Raw genomic sequence first — 23,985 nt, forward strand, 5'->3', positions numbered from 1 at the left:
ATGCATTTTGGAACCCCCTTTTTTTCAGCCCAAGCTTGACAAATCGCTCCAAAACTTTCCAGACTGCAGCAGAATTCCGTGGCAAACACATGTAAAAAAATGTGTGAAGGTTTGTCAATCAGCGCTAAAGATATTAGCAGAACTAAAAAAGCTTTTTCTATGGAAACTAGGTCCTAACTATACCTATTAGCGACCTACATATACCTAGTATGTATATAGTACCTACTGATGGTCGCCAGTAGGTAGTTATAGTTAGGACCTAGTTTCCATAGGGAAAGCGTTTTCTCTCCTTCTTATAACTTTGGCACAGTTTAACGAATTTTCATTAAATTTTTCCCAAAAAGCCGCACGGTAGTTCTACATGGAAAGATTCTGAGTGATCAGTCAAAAAGGGCAGAGGAAAAAAGTGGTAAAAAAAGGGGTGTTTCCCATCAAGGGAGTAGCCAGAAAAATAAAATACCCCTACTTTGGGCCACGTGGAATGAAACGTCCTAGAAAAGTGAACGATCACGACCCTTTCTATTAAGGAGATTGTGGGCATTGTTGCTGAGACAAAAAAAATCTTCAGAATAATGCATTTTACAAACTTTCAATTTATTTATTTTCTCCCTTTTCCTTCTCCTCTCATTCCGTTTTTAGGTTTCGCTGGAGCACGGAGCTTTTAGCTCCGCCTCTAGAGAAATCTGTAGTCTTCACAGTAAGGGACACTTGAATCCGCCCTCTTCCGCCCTCTGTTCCATTGACTAGCTCCATAAACGGAGGCTAGCCATTGGAACAGAGATCTGTCCGTCATGGCCGGACCAGATTCGTGGGCGTTCCTGCATTTTTTTCCCTCTCCACCCACTTCTGACGTCATGTGGCTGTGGGCGGGTACTTTTTTTTTTTTTTGTCCCGTGATGTTTTCCTCATTTTGGAAAAGCCTTTGGCCGAAGTGGAGTGCTGCGCCCTCGCAGCTCTTCTGTGGCTGTCCGTTCCCGCCCCCCCTCCCGCTGTCCGTACCCGCCCCCCCCTCCCCGTGTGCCCGTAGGTGCTTATTTTGCTTCCTTTTGCGGGCCCTGCGTGGCTTGTTTATAACGCTTCCCCTCCCTCCCTTTTTTTTTCATAAAAATGTTGCCAAAGAAGTTTTTAATATGCAATTGTGGGCCACCTTTTGTACGTGCCCGGCACGATTTTTAATCCCAATTCAACCCAGCGCATAGCCCCTCAGTGGATTTAGTTTCCGGCGCTGCGGGGGCAGGGAATGTCCCTCCACGTAATGAACGTAATGCTCCTTATCACCGATTTACATCTTAGTATGAGTTTTCTCCGCTGCGCCTAGAGGCAAACCTTTTATGAAGCTTCTCAGTTGGTAGACTCCGTGAAAGCCGTGACCAAAGGGCCCTGGAGGGCAATGCTGGTGGGCAGGGGGTGGGGTGAGCGAAGAGTCCCCTCCGTGATGCCTTGACCCCGTGCCCTCGCACCCCCTGAGGGAGCTGGCATCGCCTGCCTAGTGCTTCGTGACTTTTGGAGCGCTTTTGTCTTGGCGACTAATGCTTTTGTCTTTTCTTTTCGGCCCCTCTATCCACCCCTATGCGCACCCTGGTGTGTTTTTTTGTTGTCAAGAATGATTTCCAGGTTATAACTCATGGGCATCGAGGCAACCACACAAAGACGTGTGCATTTGTGCGAGTACTTGACACACACACACACATACACATCCTGACAGCCGTAGTCCTGCAAACCAAAGCCAACATACCTACAGAGGCACTAACACCACAGACACCCACCCCTCTCAAAATACAAAGATTGTTTTATGTTATCAGCATCCGTATAGCGCCTAAATTCAACCTTTTATCTGTATTCGCAGTGCTCTGGCCAGTCTGTCACGCCTTCCCACACGGGTCGTAGTTATGTTGACCTGGTGGCATTGTGTCTGCTCTGTGACAAACAGTGTGTTCAGCAGCGATTAGTGATGGGTCATGTCGGTGAATGGGAGCGCTGCATGTCGTCCCAGCGTCCCGGCGGCTCCCCTCGCCTCAAAAACAACAACAAAGCACCGGCGAGAAGCTGCGTGGAGCCGCTAAAAAAAACCCCACAGAGAAAGCGGTAGGAGCAGCAGAGCCCGCCTGAGTGCAGCGGCAGCAGTGGGCGTCCCGGGCAAGCTCTTGTAAGTTCCTTGCAATTAACCCCCATCTCCGATTGGTAATTGTGTATTTAAATAAATAAATGCAGCCCACGCGCTCTGGGAGAGCGAGCGCGGCGGGAGGAGGGCTTTTTATGTCCATGGTTCATCTGGCTGGGGGGGTTTCTCGCTGCTGGTGTTTCATGAGGTGGTTTGTGGGAGGAATTGGTTAACAGAGACTCATGAGCGGGTATAGCGAAAATCCCGTGTGCAGTAGAGCTGCGGGCAGGGGTGGTTTGGTGTGTGCAGTGTGTGTTGTCTCTGTGTGGACTTGGATCTCAAAACACAGTAAGGGACACGGTATAGGAGAGAAATTTGGGCACCGTATTTAATTTTTACAAATTAAACACTGCCTAGGGCTTGGACAGCCAGTTTAAGATCTTGTTTTGGGAGACAAAGCTTGAGGCTGGGGATACGTTTTAGATGAAATCTTCCGTTCCCGGCCATCTCTTTGATCCGTAAACCAACATGGCTTAGTTTATGGAGTTTGATGCCAAGAGTTTTAATTTGCTGGTGCTTTTGAGTTAACCAGACTTTTCGACGGGAAGTTCCTGCCCCTCAATGAGAGGAGGAGAAATTCAGGTTTCTGAGGATGTAACTTTAGTTTCATGTTGAATATTCAGTTGTGCATGCCATTGCCTAAGAGGGAGTGCACGTAGCAGTGTCGGGTGCTTCCTTGTCCCGGCCGTTCGCACCCCAGCCCCTTCCCACGGCCTCTTGGACAGACACCGGCTCCAGCAGCGCGTGCCCTCTCAAGCCACACACGCTTGGGCCTTAATGACGATTAGTGCCCTGGCCACGTGCTGCCTCGCGCACGCCGGAAAGGGTCTGAGTACATTCACAGGACAGCACCCTCTGACCTCATTGGACTTTCCCCAGCGATAACATTTCATCTGGGCGCTCAGCTCTGGGAAAATGTAATAACAGCGGGTGGTTCATCACGGGGCTTCAGAATTTGGGCCGGGCCTGGCGATTGTCCTCGTTCAGAATATGTGGGTGTGCCTCGCAATCAGCACTATAGGTAACATGCGGCAATCAAAGTCTTTAAGAGCTGATGTCTCAGAGGCGGCCTCTTCATGACCTTGTCTGTGGTAATAAGCGCCTTTTGCCGTAGGTATAGGGCGTTAATGGTCGCTAATGGACCTCTACCAGGGCTGAAGACCTGTGTCCGCTGCAGTCATGATCTCCCCAATCACAGGTCATCACTCCTACAGAGAAGGGTGAGGGGTGCATAGACTAAGGTCACCAGGTCACACATTTCCAGTTCCGTTTTTCCTTCTACGAAACGTTTTTACGTGGAACTTTAGCCCAATGGGTTCTATTAAGGTGAGAAGGGCCACTCGGAATGCACGGGGCTCCTTCCACTTACGCAAAAGCCCAGAACTGGAATAGTATGTCCCCGATAACGTGTAATATTTAGCAGGTGTGTGTGTGTGTGTGTGTGTGTGTGTATGTGTGTATGTGTGTGAAGGGGGGGTTCGGTGGACTCATCTTCTTACTCCAATCAAAGTCACCGCTTCACCCATCTCCCTCACCAGTCACCTTCATCTCGGTGTCTTTTATTCCCCTCCCCCCCGCACCCTCCCCCCCCCACACACACACACCCGTCCCTGCCAGAGTGCTCCACGGACTCCTCGGAAACATAGAAGGCGACGTCACCTCTAGTATTGTCAATCATGGTTCTGTGTACCTATTCTCGCAGCGCTGGAGGCTGGATACTAAGGCTGCAGCAGTTTGACAAGGACCCCATACCTCCCTTGACTCACACGTGTGCTTGACGTATGTATGTTAAATTCATCAGTTATGTCAGCATTATGGAATAAGTGTGGATTGAGCATTTGGGAACACAAGTGGCATAAATATGTTGACCCTAAGAGGAAGTAGGGGTTACTAGAGCCCTGGGACTTCCTAATTTTTCCTGTTTTTAATCATACTGGCTGCTAGCCAGATTAAAGTGTTAGGTGTACCAGGCAGGTATTTTTAAAGCTTAACCCTACCCCCACTCAATACCCTACTCCTTTTCCGAGGCCAACATGGCGAGCACTGTCACCCGCAGAGTAGTGAGTGAAGAGTGAAGAGTGACTGCAGAGTGCTAGGGAGTGCAGAGTGACTGCAGAGTGCTAGGGAGTGCAGAGTGACTAGGGAGTGCTAGGGAGTGCAGAGTGACTAGGGAGTGCTAGGGAGTGCAGAGTGACTAGGCAGTGCTAGGGAGTGCAGAGTGACTGCAGAGTGCTAGGGAGTGCAGAGTGACTGCAGAGTGCTAGGGAGTGCAGAGTGACTGCAGAGTGCTAGGGAGTGCAGAGTGACTGCAGAGTGCTAGGGAGTGCAGCGTGACTGCAGAGTGCTAGGGAGTGCTAGGGAGTGCAGAGTGCTAGGGAGTGCAGAGTGACTGCAGAGTGCTAGGGAGTGCAGAGTGACTGCAGAGTGACTGCAGAGTGACTGCAGAGTGCTAGGGAGTGCAGGGTGACTGCAGAGTGACTGCAGAGTGCTAGGGAGTGCAGAGTGACTGCAGAGTGCTAGGGAGTGCAGAGTGACTGCAGAGTGCTAGGGAGTGCAGAGTGACTGCAGAGTGCTAGGGAGTGCAGAGTGACTGCAGAGTGCTAGGGAGTGCAGGGTGACTGCAGAGTGCTAGGGAGTGCAGAGTGACTGCAGAGTGCTAGGGAGTGCAGAGTGACTGCAGAGTGCTAGGGAGTGCTAGGGAGTGCAGAGTGACTGCAGAGTGCTAGGGAGTGCAGAGTGACTGCAGAGTGCTAGGGAGTGCAGAGTGACTGCAGAGTGCTAGGGAGTGCAGAGTGACTGCAGAGTGCTAGGGAGTGCAGGGTGACTGCAGAGTGCTAGGGAGTGCAGAGTGACTGCAGAGTGCTAGGGAGTGCAGAGTGACTAGGGAGTGCTAGGGAGTGCTAGGGAGTGCAGAGTGACTGCAGAGTGCTAGGGAGTGCAGAGTGACTGCAGAGTGCTAGGGAGTGCAGAGTGACTAGGGAGTGCTAGGGAGTGGTAGGGAGTGCAGAGTGACTAGGGAGTGCTAGAGATTGCAGAGTGACTGCAGAGTGCTAGGGAGTGCAGAGTGACTAGGGAGTGCTAGGGAGTGCAGAGTGACTAGGGAGTGCTAGGGAGTGCAGAGGGCTAGGGAGCGCAGAGGGCTAGGGAGTGCAGAGTGACTAGGGAGTGCAGAGTGACTAGGGAATGCTATGGAGTGCTAGGGACTGCAGAGTGACTGCAGAGGCTAATGGCAATGTAAATGACAATGCCATTTATTTATCTGTTTTCAAAACCAACACATAAATACAAATTTTGTCATTTACAATGCCAATAGCTCTAACTTTTCCAAAGGCGAAACCATTGCATTGTAAATGCTTGTTCTATTTTTCTTTTCTTTTGCCCATCATTCTTTCAGGTGTCTTTTGAGCTCTCTGTCATTCTTTATATTCATGTTTAATGTTTCTTCCTGCTTTCCATCTTTCCCTTCCTTAGTCCCATCCTCGTACTTGTATTATCATCTCCTGGACTTCCCTTGTTCTTCTCTCATCCCTCTTTCTTGTTGAATTTCTTCCATTTGCTAATTCTTTATTTTCTTTCCTCCCACTGATCTTCCACCCGTCTGTCTCTCATTTCTTCTTTCCAAAATTTTATATTATTTTCAGCTTTACTTTCTTTCTTGTGTCTCATTTTTATTTCTTTGTTTCATTCGCTTCCTTCCCCATCCATTCTTTTTCCCTTTCTCTCCTTTTCATTTTTCTTATGTTCCATCCGAATCCCTTTTACCTTTTCTTTGTTCTGTTCTTATTTGCATTTTTCGTTCCTACCTTCAACCTATTTTATTGTATTTGCCTTTAACTTATTTTTCTGTTATATTCCAAATTGTATTTGCCTCTAACCAAGCACCCCTCCCCCCCGCTTAAGCTGGCAGAGTGGGGCTTCGCTATGTCCTTGCTTCCCATGCAATTTCTCATAGGGATAACTACAGCCCAAAATACTGGATGAAATAACACCAAATTTGGTATCTCTTGGTCCGGAAAAAGCCCTTTTTGTGATTTGGAATAAATCTGTTCAGTAGTTGCACAGTTATTAAAGGAAAACCAAAATTGCATATCTAAAGACACAGACCCTCCACGGATCCCCTGGGGTGGATCCATGAAGTCACGGGCCACCAACAATGCCATAATTGGCTGACCACAACCTGACTGAGAGATTGCGGTCGCCATTTTAAGTGTCGGGAATGGTCGTGGTGACTTAAAATATTCCTTGAACATGATTAAAGGGGTCAGGGGGGAGGTTCCCTGACCCCAGTGCTGTGTTAGAGGAGTGCGAGAGAGACCTATGTTGGGTAAAAAATTGAGTTTTATAGTTTTTTTCCCACTTCGGAATCCATGGATCCCCCCACAAGACTCAGTGCAGTCCCCCGTGTAAATCCACTATTGATCCGCAAATCATGAAGCACTTTGCAAAATAAAGAAAACACATTCCGACCCACTCAGACATGCACACATGTGCTCTCACACTCATTTACAGAAACACACAGCAGTCATGTACCCACTCACAGACCTACGCAGGCATTCACACATCCATTAACAGACCCACACAGGCCCTCACACACCCACACATAGACTCACCCAGAAACTCACACACCCACTCACAGACCACTGAAGGACCAACTCACAGACCCACATAGAAACTCACACACCCACTCACAGACCACTGAAGGACCAACTCACAGACCCACATAGAAACTCACACACCCACTCACAGACCACTGAAGGACCAACTCACAGACCCACATAGAAACTCACACACCCACTCACAGACCACTGAAGGACCAACTCACAGACCCACATAGAAACTCGCACACTCACTCCTAGAAACACACACAATTAAATACAGATTCTGACCCACACACCCACATTTATGAGAAAGAGCTACTGGGGTTATACCGCAAACTGCTGTAAAAATGGGGACATGAAAGGCAAAAGAAGCACCCCTTGGAAAGGGGAAACCATCTAAAATAAAGAGAAGTGTGGGAGATAACTGCACAATAACAGACAATCTTATAGGGTAGGTCGACACAATGCTAGGGTAAAAGTCAAAGACCCCAAAAGTAACCTCCAAATATGTAAGGGAATGCCACAACAGAGAGAAAAAGTATACCATGATAGCCCTGCATACCATGTATAAGGAAGCAGGTAGTACTACCACAAGTAACATCAGCAGAACCAATTATAGTGCCAACCAATCCTCCCCAGAGACAGAGTATAGGAGATATTTTAATTATGATTGATCCGGGGAAGAAGTGGGCAGGGAAAGTATAGAATTTACTTGCACAAATTAGGTTTGCGCCCTTACCCGATGGAAAACTTGCCATGGCAGCTCGAGACACAATATTGCATCATTCTATTCATGTAAAGGTAGAATTGCAAAAGGGGGAAGAACCCCCACAATCATTGATAATGCAAAAATGCAGATGTGCTGATAGGAAGCTGCAGGGACTGTTAGCAAAAATGGATACTTTAACAAATTAAGTCCAGGGTTTAAAAGGCCTAATAAACTCACTAACAGAGCAATTGATTAATAGTGTTAACATACCTCCCAATAATCAAGTCGAAGAGAGTATGAAGATGTACAAACCAGTACCTCCACCCAACCCAACATCCCCACCAGTGCAAGATAGAGTACAATATAACACACCACTGAGGTCAGGGTAAATTCTAAAAAGGGAAACTACCTTTTGGCGCAGGAAAAAATGAGCTTGACCTAGACACTTTAGGAATGAGTAAAAAATAGGATGTGGAACTCAAAAGACTTAAGAATCCTGCTAACAAAATCTCATCTCAAAATCTGTCATTAAGAGTTCAACATTCTGAAATGCCTAGTAGGCATCAGGTAGGGAATGCACCAATGTTGTGCACAAGATCACACCAAAAAAGGAGATTTCATCCCTAAAAATGCGCTCTATGCTAATGAACACCAGGTTAGAGTTAAAGAATATTGAGTCCATTTAACTTATGTCCCAAAGCTTAGGAATTAAAGCTGGGAAGATAAGGAGGCACTTAAAAACAAAGTTATTTTCTGGATTAGGCACACACACCAATGTTTGTTGATTGTGCGTTCAGATATAACAAAGGCAGACTGACTGCAATAAGAAAATGGGAACTAAGATGCTATCCTGCTTAGCAGACAATGCTGTTTAAATTGCATAGACCATCCTATGACCAAACCTTTTGAATAGGAAGTACCTGTCCCTTGGCCACCAAGCTACTACAGAACTAAAACATGTCAGATCTTGAAGAGGTTGACTGACAAAGTAAAATAAGCCAATTAAATCCAAATATAGAACCACTGCAACATCGGGAGAACCACAGCAAAATCAGGGTGAAGACTCACGAGGTAAGACAAGCCTAGATCCCTGAAGAGCTCGTGGAATAGATAATATGCGATAAAGAAATTGAAGAACTGATTGATACCTCTGATACTGAAATGAGGCGAGAAGGACAAATTAATATTTTCAGAGCAAGGGACCTAGAGACCATAGCCTTGGTCTCATGGAAAGTGTAAGGTTTACAGTGCAAGCTCTTGGAACCAGATTGGCATAATTACATTAAGCAATGTCATCTCTGCGTCTTCCAAGAGACATGGCTCGTAGATCCACCCCATAAACTGAGATATAAAACTTACCATATAAAAGCAACCCCACCAGAGCTGGATGGGGGAGTGTGGGCTTTGGTTCTCTGGGTAAAAATTACCCGAACTGCAGAAATCAGTTTCCATAATTAAACTCCACTTGTTTAATGTATATATTATACTGAATAGAAGCAATCTTGAATCCCTAGTCATATAAATTCTAAATAGTGCCCTTGAATGTGCAACACCAAATGACACAGTAATTGTAGGATGCGATTTTAACCTCATATGAGTTTATAAACGGCCTTGAAACAATAAAAGTGGAGGAGGATACGGCCACAGGCATTCCCTATTTGGATGCTGGTCCATCGGTACCATGCACTATAGCAGGGATGCAATTAATGTAGTTTACATTAGAACATGACTTAAGGGCATGCAATGACAGGGTTAACCCCAACAAGGACGATGATACAACCGCAGGTCAGTTACACGACCTTGTATTATAGATACATTAGAGAGCATGGCAAGCATTTATGAAGCTTTTGTTGTAGTAGACCCATATGCAAAACAAGTGCCACCTAGAATCTCAATAATTGCCATGCATCAATCACTGGTGATGACTTTAAGGCCCTTTTTAGGACGAGCATTCAAGACCTATTGTATATACTTTAGTATATACTTATATGTGTATGTACTTTGTGGGCACTGGAGATTAGCCCTAGGACTGTTCTGCTTCCGCTCAGGGACTTTTTTTTCTGTTCAACTGCCTCTAGTTCCCGGTCTTGACAGAAAATGACCAGCAGAGGTCAGTAAAATACCAGAATTGCTTTCTGCTGAGGGACTTTCTTTTTTTAATTATTTTTCTGACAACTGCCTCTATTTAACTTTCTTGATAAGAAACGACCAGCAGAGGTTAGTAAAATACCAGAATCACTTTAGCATTCTCTAGCTTCTAGTCCATAGAAAATGTCTTCCACGAACACCTGTAGGCAATAATATTTTTTTCAAATCTTGTATTTTAAGTGATATGACCACTGAAGGCCCTGTTTTGGTATTAAAAACAGATCTTTGGACTATACCATTTCTCCCTGAAAGGCAATATTTCTCTCCATGTGTTCCCATACCTGGCGTGTCACGCAGTTGTGTGCTTACTTTACCTCCATGTTAAAGAACAGTAGATGTTTCAGCACCCAAGCTAATGTGCTGCATAGCTAAATACATACAAGTTCCCAAAGGCGAGACCGAATGCATTGCAAATGCTTGTTAACTAAAGTCACCAGTGTGAAACCAACACACAAGGCAAAAAGTAAAACCAATAGTAATCCCTGGTATAATCTGGATTACAAGCAAGCATATACATTATTAATAGAGAATCTAAAGTATGGGAGTTCACAGTTAGTAAGGGAAGCCAGGAATAACCACAAAATGACACTAGCTACTGCCAAAAGGAGACGGGAGGAGATGAACTGGAGTGATCTTTTCGCAGCAGGAGAGTGAAATAATTCGATGAAATTTAGGAGAATAGTGGCTCATAGAAACAAGGATACAGTCGTTTTCACAGAGCATGTTTTAGACACCGCTACCTGGATCGAACACTTTTCTAACCTCTACTCAGATCTTACGTTTTTCACTTGTGAACGACAATCCCTCAAGAGCACTAGGAGATACACAGTTTATGTCAGTCTGGAAGAAACGCCACTGGCGACTGACACAGTTGAGCCGGGAAAAGCCCCTGGCATCGATAAATTACCAGGGAAACTTGTTCAAACATGACAAAAAGGTGTTGAGTCCCTTTGTCAACTTGGTCACTAATGCAATAGCTTCAGGTGTACCAATCCCGCCACATGGAAGGGGGGCAAAATAATCCCCATTCACGAAAAAGGAGGCAAACAAGAACCGGGAAATTATAGGCCCATTAGTCTAAAAGAAGTATTGCAGAAAATCTATGCCAGACAGGTGCTGAATAGATTAAATGAATGAATAGATGACAATATTTTAACATCTTATCAAGCAAGTTTAGACTACACACCAGCACTGTCGATCAAGTCTTCAGACTTCTGTGTATCTTGTGGAAGTATACCAAAATAAAGGGAGGTCATATTTACATTATGTTCGTAGATCTATGGGCAGCATTTGATCTTATACACAGAGGACCCTTATGGGCCTCGTTAAAGAACCAATGTATGCTTTAACACATTTTGAGTCGGATAGTTAGGTTACATCAAGGCAATTAGGCGAGAGTCCATTGGAGTTTGAAAGGCAAACTCACAGATCTGATCCCAGTTAATAGAAGAGTGAGGCAGGGATGTGTGCTCGCAACCAACCTGTTCTCACTCTTTATTAATTACATGGTTGATCATCTTAACAAAGCTGAGCATGACTCCCCGAAACTCTGCGGAACCCCTATTCATGCCTTATTATTCACAGACAATACTATCTTGATCTCACAGACACCGAAGGGTCTCTTTAATCAATTGGATTATTTTAATCTATAGTGCAATGAAAAGGGTTTAGAAACAAATATCAGGAAAACTAAAAGCATGGCCATAAAACCTCCTAAGAACTTCAGGAGGAATATCAAGGTCGACAAACAAAGAGCAAGTATCAAACTTTGCTTACCTAGGGGGCATAACGCTTGATTCGAGGTTGTCATGCAAATAACACCCTCGAGGTTGTCATGCAAATAAACTACTTTAGAATGGCCCTCACTCAAGGGTCCATGGCTGTTTTAAGTAAATGCAATGCGTCCAGGACTAAAATGATTACACCGGCCCTAGAAAGATATAAACAGTCTGAGCTGTGAGGTAATGGTAATGTCAAACAACTTGTATCCGCCAAGAATAAATTCATGAGAGGGATACTAGGTATACCAGTGGCGACAACCCTTGTCCCTATGTTCCATAATTTAAACATTAAATGGATAGAGAACATTGCAAATCTGCGCTCAATACTTTACTGGATCAGATTATGGACGTTGGAGCTCGCAGACTACAGAGAGGGCATTAAGGAAATAGTGGAACTTGAAAGGGCCTTAGCATTCCCCTGGCTCCGACATGTCCAGAAATGGCTCAAACAGCTTGGCCTTTCTTACTATTGGACAGAGTCACAATCACTAGTGCAAAGCTCAAAGAAGCATTTGAAACGAAAACACTGGGAGTATGTCCTGAATGCTCTCCAAAGTAATCCTAACCTAGGTAGGCTGCCAATGCAATTTCTAATTGTTAAACCTATACTATGCATTGAAGAGTTTCTTGACACCATCCAACCTCACAAGACAAGAATTTTGTATATGAAATTTCGTTATGAAACTCACTCTTCAAGTCAAGGCCTACACTATGAAATGGAAATCGCAAGATGAAGCAACCTGTACTCTATGGGCTTTAGGTTAAACTGAAGACATTGCACATATTTAGTGTTTTTGCACTGCAGATGATGCAGAGGAAGAAATGGCTCTGTTCATTAAGTAAAAGGTTGGCATTAAGAACAATGAAATGTGATACAGCGCAATACATCGTTTTTAGCCTGTGTAAGTACTTATTAGCAGTAGGATTTTCACATGGTAAAATGGGCTTGAAACTGTAATGCTGAAATTAGTTTTAAAAACCAAGTATCGCACTACTACCAGTGATCGTTTTAATGTAAATACTGTACATAATCTGTTATTTCAAGTAATTAAAGTATGATGTGTGCATTTTTTATGTGTGTACTTTTAATGGTTTTTAACCAAAATAAAACGTACTCATGAGTGGCCGTGTTAAGAGGCTGTCTGGGTGTGTGAGTGGCTGTATGGGTGAATAAGTGTGTGTGTATGAGTAGCTGTATGGAAGAGTGTGTGGCTGTGTGTGTGGCTTTATGGGTGAGTGGTTGTGAAGTAGCCGCATGGGTGAGTTAGTGGTTGTGGCTGTTTGAGTGAGTGGATGTGTAAGTAGATGTATGTGTCTGTCAATGGGTATGTGAGTGGTTGTGTGAGTGGGTGTATGAGAGGTTGTATGGGGGTGGGAGTGGGAGTGGGAGTGGTCCTGTTGATGATATTATCAGTAATGTAATTTGAGATGTCATCAGAGATTTTACTGACCATGTCATGAGTGCTGTAATATGTGAGGTCATACACAGTGCATTGTGGGGGCGTAAGTTATAGTTAGATCAGGTAATTATAAGTGTTGAACTTCTATGTTTTTGTGCTTGTGAAATCTGAGCCTAACTATATGGTCTTGGTACCCTCAGTTGTTTTCAGGGTTTAGAAGGGTATTGGGTTGTATAGGAATTTTTAGGGGTGGTTTAGGGGTACTGGATGGTAAGGGTATTCAGGAGTGGTTAGGGGTACAGGGTGGTAAGGATATTTTAGGGTTTGGGGATATGTAGGGGCATAAGGTAGTAATGGTAATTACTAAATGTAATTTAGTCTAAAAAAATGGGGCGCTTGGGGTATTCTCCCCCCAAAACAATACACAATTTATATTTATATCACTTACCTTACTTATACTTTTCTGAGTGCCAAAGATATGCATGGTAAAGGTAGATGTGTGGTAAATGCATCCATAGTAAATGCCTGCCTTGTAACGTCGTTCTACCCATTCAACAACCTTCCTGTGTGCATATTCTCAAATGCTGCACTTGAATTCTCTTACAGTTTATCTCTCAATTTTAATTTTAGTTATGGATGTATGCAATAAATAATGTAGCTGGCAAAGTTTTAACAAGTGGAGAATCTCAGCGTTTCAAAGAAAGGTATTTTGGATGAAGAATTGTTCATCCAAAAACTTCTTTGTGAAAAACATTCTGCCGCTATATATGATTGCTGTGTGATGTTTCCAAAACCTTCACTAAAGTTCACAAAGCCTGTGAAGTTTGGAAAAACATTCTCAAAATTTGTGAAGAAAAATGTTTGCAACTTTGCTTACTCCCAGTTCTAGAAGTCACTCTTTAAAAAAAAAATCACAGGCTTCTGGTACCGTTTCTGGGGAAGTCAGTGAGTTATAAGTGCAGCCAGTTAGCTAGACATTGTATCTCCCTTTCGCTCTTTCTCCTTCGTATTTACATTTTTGGACTCATTCGGTGCTTCTTGCAAAAACACAGTCTTTTGAACTTTGAACTTCATCGAAGCCCACTCCATCCGCGACTCTTCCCTATCCGGACTCCGCAGCAACCACAGCACCGAAACCGCCCTCCTCACTGCCACAGACGATATTCGCACTCTCCTCGACCACGGCCACGGCCACTTGGCAGCCCTCATTTTACTAGCCCTCTCTGCAGCCTTCGACACATCTCCCACCGCACCCTCATTGCCAGACTGAACAAAGCCGGCATACAGGGAACCACCCTCAACTGAATCTGCTCCTTCCTCATGGGCCAAACCCAAAGAATCAGACTCCTGCCTTTCCTCTCCGAACCCACAGAGATCAACTGCAGAGTACCCCAAGGATCATCACTCAGCCCCACCCTCTTCAACATCTACATGGCCCGGTCGCGGCCATCATAAGACAGCCTGGACACGGCATTGTATCCTACGCCGACGACACCCACCTCATCCTCTCCCTCACGAAGCAACCTGACACCACCAAACTCAGCTTCCAGGAAGGAATGAAAGACGCTGCATCCTGGATGAGCAGCAGCTGCCTGAAGCTCATCTCGGAGAAGACAGAAGTTCCTTGTCCTTGGATCCACCCCTTCAGCATGGGACAACATCTATTGGCCCACCGCCCTCGGCAACTCCCCCACTCCCACGGACCATGCCTAGAACCTCTGTATCATTCTTGACTTCTCCCTCACCATGACCCGACAGTTCAACAGTCTCCTCCATGTGCTTCAACACCCTCCACATCTTTCGCAAAACCTTCACGTGGATCCGCTCCGATTCCAGAAAGAGTGTAACCCACGCACTCATAACAAGCAGCCTGGACTACAGAAACACCCTTTATGCCGGAATCAACAAATTCCTGCTCCAAAAACTCCAGACCATCCAGAACACACTTGTCCTCTGCATCTCACAACATGAACACATCACCCAGAACCTACAAGACTTCCACTGGCGACCTGTCGAGAATAGGGTAATCTACAAGCTACTCACTCAAGCCTACAACTCCCTCCACAACACCAGACTCCAATACCTCAACAAAAAAGTCTCCTTCCACGTACCCAAAAGAAACCTCCGCTCCGCCGCCCTCACCGAAACACCCCTCATCCGCAGAGCCAGAGCAGCCGGAAGAGCCTCCTCCTACATCGTGGAGAAGACCTGGAACGAGCTTCGGCTCAAAATCAGACATTCCCCACTCTGCACATCTACAGTAAGAGCCTCAAGACCTGGCTTTTTGGCTGATTCGGAGCTGCATGCCCCCCCTCCCCGCGCCTTGAGACCCTCATGGGTGAGTAGGGTGCTTCACAAATCCCTGATTGATTGTTTAACCAATGCCCTAATTTGCTTGCCTGACTCTTTTCACTGTAGTGTCTTAGTCCTTCCAGAACTTTGACAACATGAATTGTGAACATAAATCCACACGATTCCTTGCAGGTGATGTGCACAGGCACCTCAAAAGAATTCTTTCTCTGCTGGTTGCAGTCATCCCTCATGCTCTTCCCAAAGGGACTCTCATGGTTTGCCCACTCAGAGGCTGTCAGACAGGAAAGTACCAAGATAGGCCCTGATGATTTTTGATCACCATTACTTCATGCAGTGTCTGGATTTCTCTGGCTAAAATCTTTTTTTTAACCTGGTCACTTTGGAAGAAGTGGTTATCTCTCCTACTAATCCTTTAGTTCTTAGCAAAGTATCCCCTTAAGACAGGCAAGCTTATGACAGGTCACCATATATGCTTTAAATCAGCTTACTGTACCTTGCCCACCTACTTTGCCAGTGTGCTCAAGAGTGCTGGACCATGGCCTGATCCTTGTGGCACCAGTGAATGGACACTACCAAATCTTCTGTTGCAGTATTCCCTTCCTCGCCAAGCTCAATACCATAGCCCCCATCCAAATTATTGACTTTAGTGAATAATGTGTTGCACTTCATCAAAGGCTTTAATGAACTGTAAGCAGAACCAATCTCTTGACTTAGTGATATCCTTCGGGATCAAGTGTGCGCTATAAAAAACTTTATAAATAAAATAACTCTGAGCTCCAGCCTAGTATGGTCAAATGCTTCTTTTACTGACTTGAGGAAAAGGGAGGAGGGCCTGAAGCTCTCAAGCTGCAGGTTTTAGGATTTGTTTTCACGCAGAAGGTGCTTTTTCTGGTTGACAAATAACCTAGTAGGCACGGTTAGAGTTATTTTACTATTTGCTTCTATTTTGTTTCTTAAAGTACAATCTGTGCTTTCCAGCTTTATGTATCTCCCACCATAAGTGGAGCAAGAGTAAAATGGTGATAAATGGCATTTTATCGACATTATAGCCACAAAGGTCAAATTTGAGCTTTTGCGACCACTAAAGCTTTTTAAAATGCACAAACCCCAAATTGCGATTTGGTAACAATTACTGAATCTCAATTTGGGTTTTAGAATAAATAGAGAATTGGTATTTGGAAGGGGCGTGTAAAGGATATCCCTTCCAAATACCAGTTCTTTAGCTTATGTATTAATGTTTCTCAACTGAAATCCGGTTGCAAAACATTAATGTTTTACCAACAAAATCAATATTGGTGGTACCCATTAGCGGAAAAAAATTGTTATTTCCCTTTTAAATGCACCCTATTTTCTTATTATGAAAATTGGCTGCATTTAAATAAAAACAATTAGATTGCTTCTTTAAATAAAGCAATCACAGACAGTGATCTTGGCCCTAACCCAACTGCAGAGGCTCTCAATTTGCAACCTATCTCTTACAAATTAATAAGGTAATTTGAATTGCAACCACTATGAATCAGTATTTTTTGAACCAACCTATTAATACATAGGTTGCTTCACAAAATACCACAGCATTCGGTAGCAGTCTGTGTGCAAATTACACCCACATCTACTGAACCCATTTTAATGGACTCCTATTAAGACATTGAAAATTGAAAATAGTTATGTGATGCAATTTGTGATTTCCTTTGCAGGAATCTTAGTGCACTAGAGCCAGAGTGAGGAAACCTGCAAATACATGACAGATTGATGGGTAGCAGCTTTGCATCACCCATTTCACAAACACGCTAATACAATTAAGAAATATAAAAATAGTGACCTGCGACTTCTCCACAGATGCGGTGTGCTTGTCGCACATGGGACTGATCTCCATTCCCCTCTCCCGCTCCTTGTCCCCCTGGTGGAAGAACTCATCCATGATGCGATCTGTCCACTGCCGGTATAACTCCAGGGGTTTTGTTGGATTGCTGAGATCAGCACAGTGCACCATGTTCCGGAGAACCTGCAGAAGAAGAGCCATAAGCAGAGGTAAGGACGGTGTTCTGTATGGAGACCGCATTCTCATCGGGAGCCTTTTTTGAGTGTTTCGAACAGGCATGTGAAAAGGTGAGGCATTTGAACAGCACAGCCTGGCATGTGTGTGGAGCATTTAATATGATACATGAAGATTCCTTGAACATTCTGCTTAAAACCCCAAGGGTAGGGTAATTATTAGAACATGTCTCAGATTGCTAAGCAATCTCTGAACATACCAAGCATGCATCCTTGCTAAGCTACTTAGTATTAGCGGAAGATTGTCAAGTTATGGATATTTATATAGCAGTTTCAGACCCTTGGCGAGGCCTAAAGTGTTATTCTAGTTGGTGTTATTGCAGTGTTTATAGAGAGCTTTATAACCCTGGTGAGGGTGTGAAACACTCATTTTCTTTGGGTTCCTGGGCGCCCTTCATAGTGCATGATTGAAATGTGTAGTCTATGGATTCACATGTATCAGATAGGCTGATTGTGGTGTATGAGGTTGGGACTGCATAGTGACAACACATTTGAGTGTCCCTGTGCACTCCCATGGGTGTTTAAAAAAAGTATGAGACTACACGCACCCACACACGCCGGTGCTTGCTTTACTTTGGATGTGCATCAAGAGAATTAAATGGAATCTACAAAGGAGAAATTGATGGACAAACTATTTAACACTGTTAAGGAGTCTTAAATGAAGCCTACCTAGGACCAACACATGTGCAACTAACCTGACACTGTTATACCACCAAGGAGTATTATGTTGAGTCTACCAAGGTGTGACCAATGAGTTCCTTTTAGGTAGGTGCTTTTGCACCACCAGGAGCCCATGATTCATCAACGATGTTTCAATAAATGTGGCTCTGAGAAGGCAGTGGGAGGCTGATCAAACCTCAGCACATAACATGCTGCATCCACCCAGATGGACTGAAAACTCACACCCAGGGAGTACTGTAGAACTTCCTGAGCTAATTTAAAAGGTTAAGACGCAATGGTGGAGTCTAAATGAGGCAACAGGGATATTAAATTATTTTGGTAGGAGCTGACATTGACAGCTGAGCAGTGTGAATGCATGTGGGAGGAAGGTAAGAGAGGAATTCAATCCACTAGGAGGATCTTACTTAGGTATCCGTGATGCACGGCATATATATATTTTTAACAGAAGCGGGCCGTGCAGATAAGAGTGGTGAGGCCGGGTTGGGGCGTGGGTCGGGTTGGGGGGAATCCGAGAGATGAACACAAGAGAAAATTAAATAAATAATTCACTCTCCCTCGTCGTTGTCTGTCGAAATCCCCCCTCCCCCAACCTGGCCCCACCGCTCTTACCTGCATGGGCCGCTGCAGATTTTTAATGAGAGACTTTACAATACTTTCAAGTGTCCACTTGAGAGACTGGTGAGGGACATGGGTTTGACCTGCAAGGATTGACAATATCAAAGCCTACATAGCAAGAGTTTAGAATGCTTTAAGTATTCAGAAGTAGTGGCAGTGGCCGGTCTCTTCGTACAATAGTTGCACATCCTTATAGAATGAGTGAGATAGGTTTAGAAGAGTTGAAGGTAGCTAGTAGCTAGACAGGTTACCAAGGCTTGAGGTCCATTCTGGAGGGCAGAGAAAATAGTCAGGGACAATAGGTGAAGGATAATTCTAGTCCATGGCCTGAAGTGATAACAATCAGTCATATTAGAAAACATTTTTTGTAGTTTGTGACTTTCTTAGAACAGACCTCGTTCTTGTACCAGTCTTAAAACTCACTGAGTGGAGTGTTCGGCTCTCACCTAATATGGTGTTTGGGTAGGTGGTGCTCAGATGCCAGCTTGATTCTGCATGCTTAGCTTGGGAAATACCAGGCCTGTACTTCCACAATAAATCTCAGATGTAACATACAGTAAGGAATCTACCCAGGAGTGATAGATCCCAACCCCTGAAAGCACAGGTAAGCAACTAGTGCCATACTTTATGGACTCGACCCAAGAGATATAGGGGCCCATGTGATGAAAATGAAATCCTGTGACCACTGTAACAGTCATTTGGAGGGTCAAAATGCCTGCTACATCGCAGCTTGGTTAGCATCCTGTATAATGACCTTGAGCACAAACAGGGATGCAATTATGAAGCAACAGATAAGCTCTGCTCCTCTGTAAAGGGTTTAAATTCCTCTGTGAACTTTCATTGTAGAAGTGTACGGCATGACTCTGGCCACTTACTTTGGTTATATGCTTGGAAAGGGGAAATCAGTTGCTACCCACCTGTATCCTGTCTGTGTAGTTGTCCAGCAGTAACACACCAGAGCTGGTCACCTTCTTCGTCTCCACCATGGTCTTTAAGTCTGCCAGCAAGCTCATGTGCTTGGACATGTCCGTAGCAAGTACCTGAGTAGCACAGGCAAAGAAATAAAGTGTTAGGCATTCATTAAGAGTGGCCTCTTAATTCCGGTGGGGCTGGTAACAGAAGTTACTAGCGCGTTCGGAGTTCTAAGTTAACTTTATTTTCACAACTAGATTGCAGCTGCTGAAATCATTTAAAATCTCTGTGTGAAAGTTTGTGAAATCATGAAGAATGGCTGGGTGAACTGGACCTAGAAAAACCAATCCCTCAGTAATTACAATTTTTTTTGCGGCTTCTTAAGGTCCACATCATAATGGGCCATATTTTCCCCACTCACAAAGTTACTGGTGCCCACGGTATCAGTAACTCAGAGGGTGGGGAACATCCAGCTCATTTTTCAGGACGAGGCCCAATTGAGGGTCTGCAGACCACACTTTGGCCACTGGTGACCAGCCTACACAGCCCACCAATCAAACTCACAAATCTTGCTCCTCCAGGAGGTTACACATCTCAACCTTGAAGCTCACAATTGATGGCTCTATTTTAGCCACCAACTGAATGCCACACCTACATGAAATTGTTTATAATTCTGCTCCTTGAAAATCGATCTGTGTGCTATTTTATGAAGTTATAACATACTATTTCTTTCAGTTTTAACTTTTGAGAAATTAACCGCATTTTTGGGTTTATCTAGTTTTCTAGCAAATACTTTCAGAGAAACATATAATTGGAAAATAACTTGTGTTTTTCAGCAAAATACCTTGCTAAAATAATAAATCTACAAAAATAATATGAAAAAAATGTTTTCTGAGCTTTTATGCAACAACCCCTTTTTTATTAGGATTGGGTAGTTTTTGTGTTTACGGCATAAAGTTATAGTTTTGTAGATTAACACCAGTGTCCTTATTATTTATGTACTTGTTTCTTTTCTTAAGAAAATTCATTGTAACCAAAAAAAAAGAACTTCTTTTGTACAGCTTTTTATGCAGCTTCATGGCCATGTCAATGTGTATTACCTGTGGAGGGGAAAGAAAAATTAATACACAACTTTGTTCATTGACCCAGGCTTGGGGTAGGAAGGTCATGCACAGGCACTTGTTAGAAGAGACGAGTTTACGCTCCTCTGCGGAATTCGGGGAAGTTGGGTTCCAGGCAAAGATGCAATGGTAGGAGGGTCCAACACTTGCAACCCAGAATGAACTAATCTAATGGTGAAGGATTGATATTTTCTAACTGGAATGTATTGAAATGTGGCCTATAATATCAAGAGCGCTTTTATTGGGGAAGTCAACCTGGAGATGTAAACAGAGAGCCTGAGACTGTGTGATGAAGAGCCGTATGTAATGGCAATGTGCTATGAAGATGTGACTTAACTTGACATATCAGGGGACTGACTCCAAAGTAGGGATGGCAGAATAATACTGCTCTGCCGGCAGAGTTCGCAGAGTTTTGCCCACTCCGCGTTCTGCTTGGAACGCTTATGTTACAGACCTACTTTATGCTTTATGGTTTATAGACCTGTTTTGATGATAACATTCACTTGTTAACAAAAAGGTATGTCTGCGTTAAATCTGTCTCTTAGATTGCAGACATTCTTGGTGTGTTATGGAAATGTTTTGGGGACATCAGTCACTTGACGTTCGAAATGTATATCTATGTTACAAATGGCCGTTAGGTTACAGAACTGCTTAGCAGGGCATGGGCCTCTTTGGTGGCAGCATAAAACTGAATTTTTAAAGATATGTCTGTGTTAAACATGGCCCTTAGTAACAGATCTACTTAGGGAGTTTGGACCAGCTTTAAACTTAATGCAACAGAAAGATTCAGATAATTTAAAACCAAAAATAAACCCTGAAGTTTACCATATCAATGACCATTTTCCTCATGGTTTGCCGCTGGCGTTTGGTGAGGTTCACGAAAATGTCACAGTTCTCTTCTTGAAGCAGCTTAAAGCCTACAGCAAGGTGGTGATTCTCCAGCACAGACTCGTCGTTGTACATCAGGGCCAGCTCCGAATCTAGGAGACACAAGAGACAGGCTGAGGATGACTTAACAGACACATTTGCTGGCGCGTTAGGAACCTGACCATGAGTAGTGGTAACATTTGAAAATGGTGTGGTGTAAAAGTTGTGGATGAACTTAAAGTAGCAATCGGGCAAAGCCCGAGTGACAACAGGAGGTTTGAGGGGTCTCCCCTGAGAAAAGTGTGAAAAAAGAGTACCACCAAATAGTGCATTTTATAGCAATTTTTATTAAAGAATGTAGGGCCTGATTACAATGCTGGTCGGACTCTCGTCCGACCAGCATCATAGAAGAAGCAGGACAGCCCAACTAGAAGTCGGCGGTCCCACTGCCCTGAATACAATGAGACCGCCTTGGCGGTCGCAATGTGTATATTGTATTGCGGACATTAACACTTTAAAAACATCCCTGCACCATGTGGCAGGCACCATGTTGTGCCTGAAACATGGTGCAGGGATAGTTGGGGGGCACGGCACCAGAGGTGCCCCCACAGGCCCCATGCGGACGACCAGGGATAAGTGGGCCCTGCTAGGGGCTGGCAGGACGGCAGAAAGGGACATTGTAATCCCTACAGCAGTGCCTGAGCAGGCACTGACCTTGTTGTAGGGATTACAGACCCTCCAACACATCCATCGGAAGCGCTGCTGACGGTCTCTCAGTCCGCTGCATCGTTATGCGGTGGGCGGACCACAGCTACAGAGGTCGGTGGGTCCGACACCGATGATGGGTCCGACACCGATGAGGTGTCGGACCTACGAAATCGTAATGAGCCCTTTGGTGACAAAGTAAGGTGGTTTATAAAGCAATTGTGGACGTGTATTCTTAAAATATATATATATTTTTCGAGGGAGTTTTATATAGCGCAAACTTGACTCAAAGGTATCAGAGCGCTGTATATGAGCACCGGTTGCATTACAGAGGGACACATAAATTCTTTTTTTTTGGTAGTCATGGGGGGATTAAGTGATTTTCCAAGAATCACAGTTTGTTGAGCGTCCCTGCCAAGACTCGAACTCGGTTCCCCATCTTCGAGGTCACCCACTCTAGCTGTTAGGCCACACCCTCTCCCCACACTGAATACTGTCCCATATCTTATTACATGAAATATGTTCAACAGCTACTATAGTGTGTAGATTGTACAGTGTGACAACATCAGGATCTTTAAAGTGTGTGCTTGCCCAGTGTCTTACACTGCATACGGAATGGACTATGGAAGAAAATGCACTAATTAATACGTGCAGACAGGGCCTTAGGTCAGATGGAAAAATGAGAGTTGGGCGCTCAAAAGGGGTTGCGGCTTAAACATGAAAACCAAAGATTCCCATAGTGTGCATTGTTGTTTTCTCGCTGCACTTTTTGCTATCCCTACAAGATATATAACACAACATCTGACACACACATAAAACCATCTACAACTATTGTCTTTGTCAGTGGATGTTAGCTGTTGACTATAAATTAGTAACAATAATGATTTTGTTGAAAATAATTGTTACTGATAAGTCAGAAATTTTGAGAAAGTGAATTAAATACTACTGAGGCCTGTGGAAGGAGTACTGGTCTTCAGAGTGTCTTAGTCACACCTGTAATGTTCACTCTATGTAAGACATGTATTCTATTTTTCATCTCACCCTTCTGAATATCTTACACCTCATCTCTTTCCACTTCAGCACCACTTTTTCACTCTCTCCTAAATGCCCTTCCTCACATCTCCGTCACTTCACCCCAAACACCCAACTCACCCACTCAACGGTAAGCACTGCTGTTTCTTTTACTTTAGCTGTGTCAATATTCTGGCAACTTCATTCACACCTATTTGCACTGAATCCCAACTGACCATTGGTCTGCGTGCTCTGCAGAGAGGCCAAAGAATGGATGGCATGTAGTTTGAAAACCTTTTTGGCCCCCTGGCAGGCACTGTCGGAGCTCTGATTTGTGGCCCCTTATGAACATCTGGAGGCGTTTCGGTTTGAAGTATGTTCTATAAAAGAATGATATTGTGACACCCCCCAACAAGCATTGAAAATGCAATAGGTCTCGCAATAGAAGAGTTTGACCTTTTGGTGTTGCAAATGTAAAACTTTTTTTTGGGTTTATAGTTTTTCAAATTATAAAAGTATTAATTTTGTTTTTTGTAAAGTGAATAGTTATAAATCTACCAAATGTTACATTTATAGCATTAGTAAAGTTACATGTTTAGTTTTGTCCTTGTTTACATGTATTTGATGTGCAAACTTACAATTTTGTGTAAAATGTTATAAATAAAGGATAGTGACCTTATGTTGTTTCTAATTTTTAATGCTAAAACTTTTTACATGTAAAAAAGTACAAAACTAAACATGTAAATTACCTAAAGCTATAAAGTTAACATTTGGTTGAATTATAACTATTCATTTTACAAAAAACAAAAGTAAGTCAGTTAAATAAAATGCACGGCTAGGATGGGATCAGATTACAATGTATGTATGAGCATAAACATCTTTGCTATGCAGCAGCACAAGTGGGCAAATAT

General features: G+C 43.9%; 1 protein-coding gene across 2 annotated transcripts in view; it reads right to left on the reverse strand.

The window, feature by feature from the left end:
• PDE4A (phosphodiesterase 4A) overlaps nt 1-23,985 on the reverse strand; it is a 974,338-nt gene that overhangs the window by 11,863 nt on the left and 938,490 nt on the right. For both annotated transcript variants that reach the window (XM_078640009.1, XM_078640014.1), the window contains exons 12-14: nt 21,317-21,471; nt 19,376-19,498; nt 16,930-17,112 (exon numbers count right to left, since the gene is read on the reverse strand). In XM_078640009.1, the coding sequence (XP_078496135.1) occupies nt 16,930-17,112; nt 19,376-19,498; nt 21,317-21,471 (461 nt within the window). The remainder of the gene's footprint in view (nt 1-16,929; nt 17,113-19,375; nt 19,499-21,316; nt 21,472-23,985) is intronic.

This window comes from Lissotriton helveticus, chromosome 1_1, assembly GCF_964261635.1.
Source record: "Lissotriton helveticus chromosome 1_1, aLisHel1.1, whole genome shotgun sequence".
Lineage (NCBI taxonomy): Eukaryota > Metazoa > Chordata > Amphibia > Caudata > Salamandridae > Lissotriton > Lissotriton helveticus.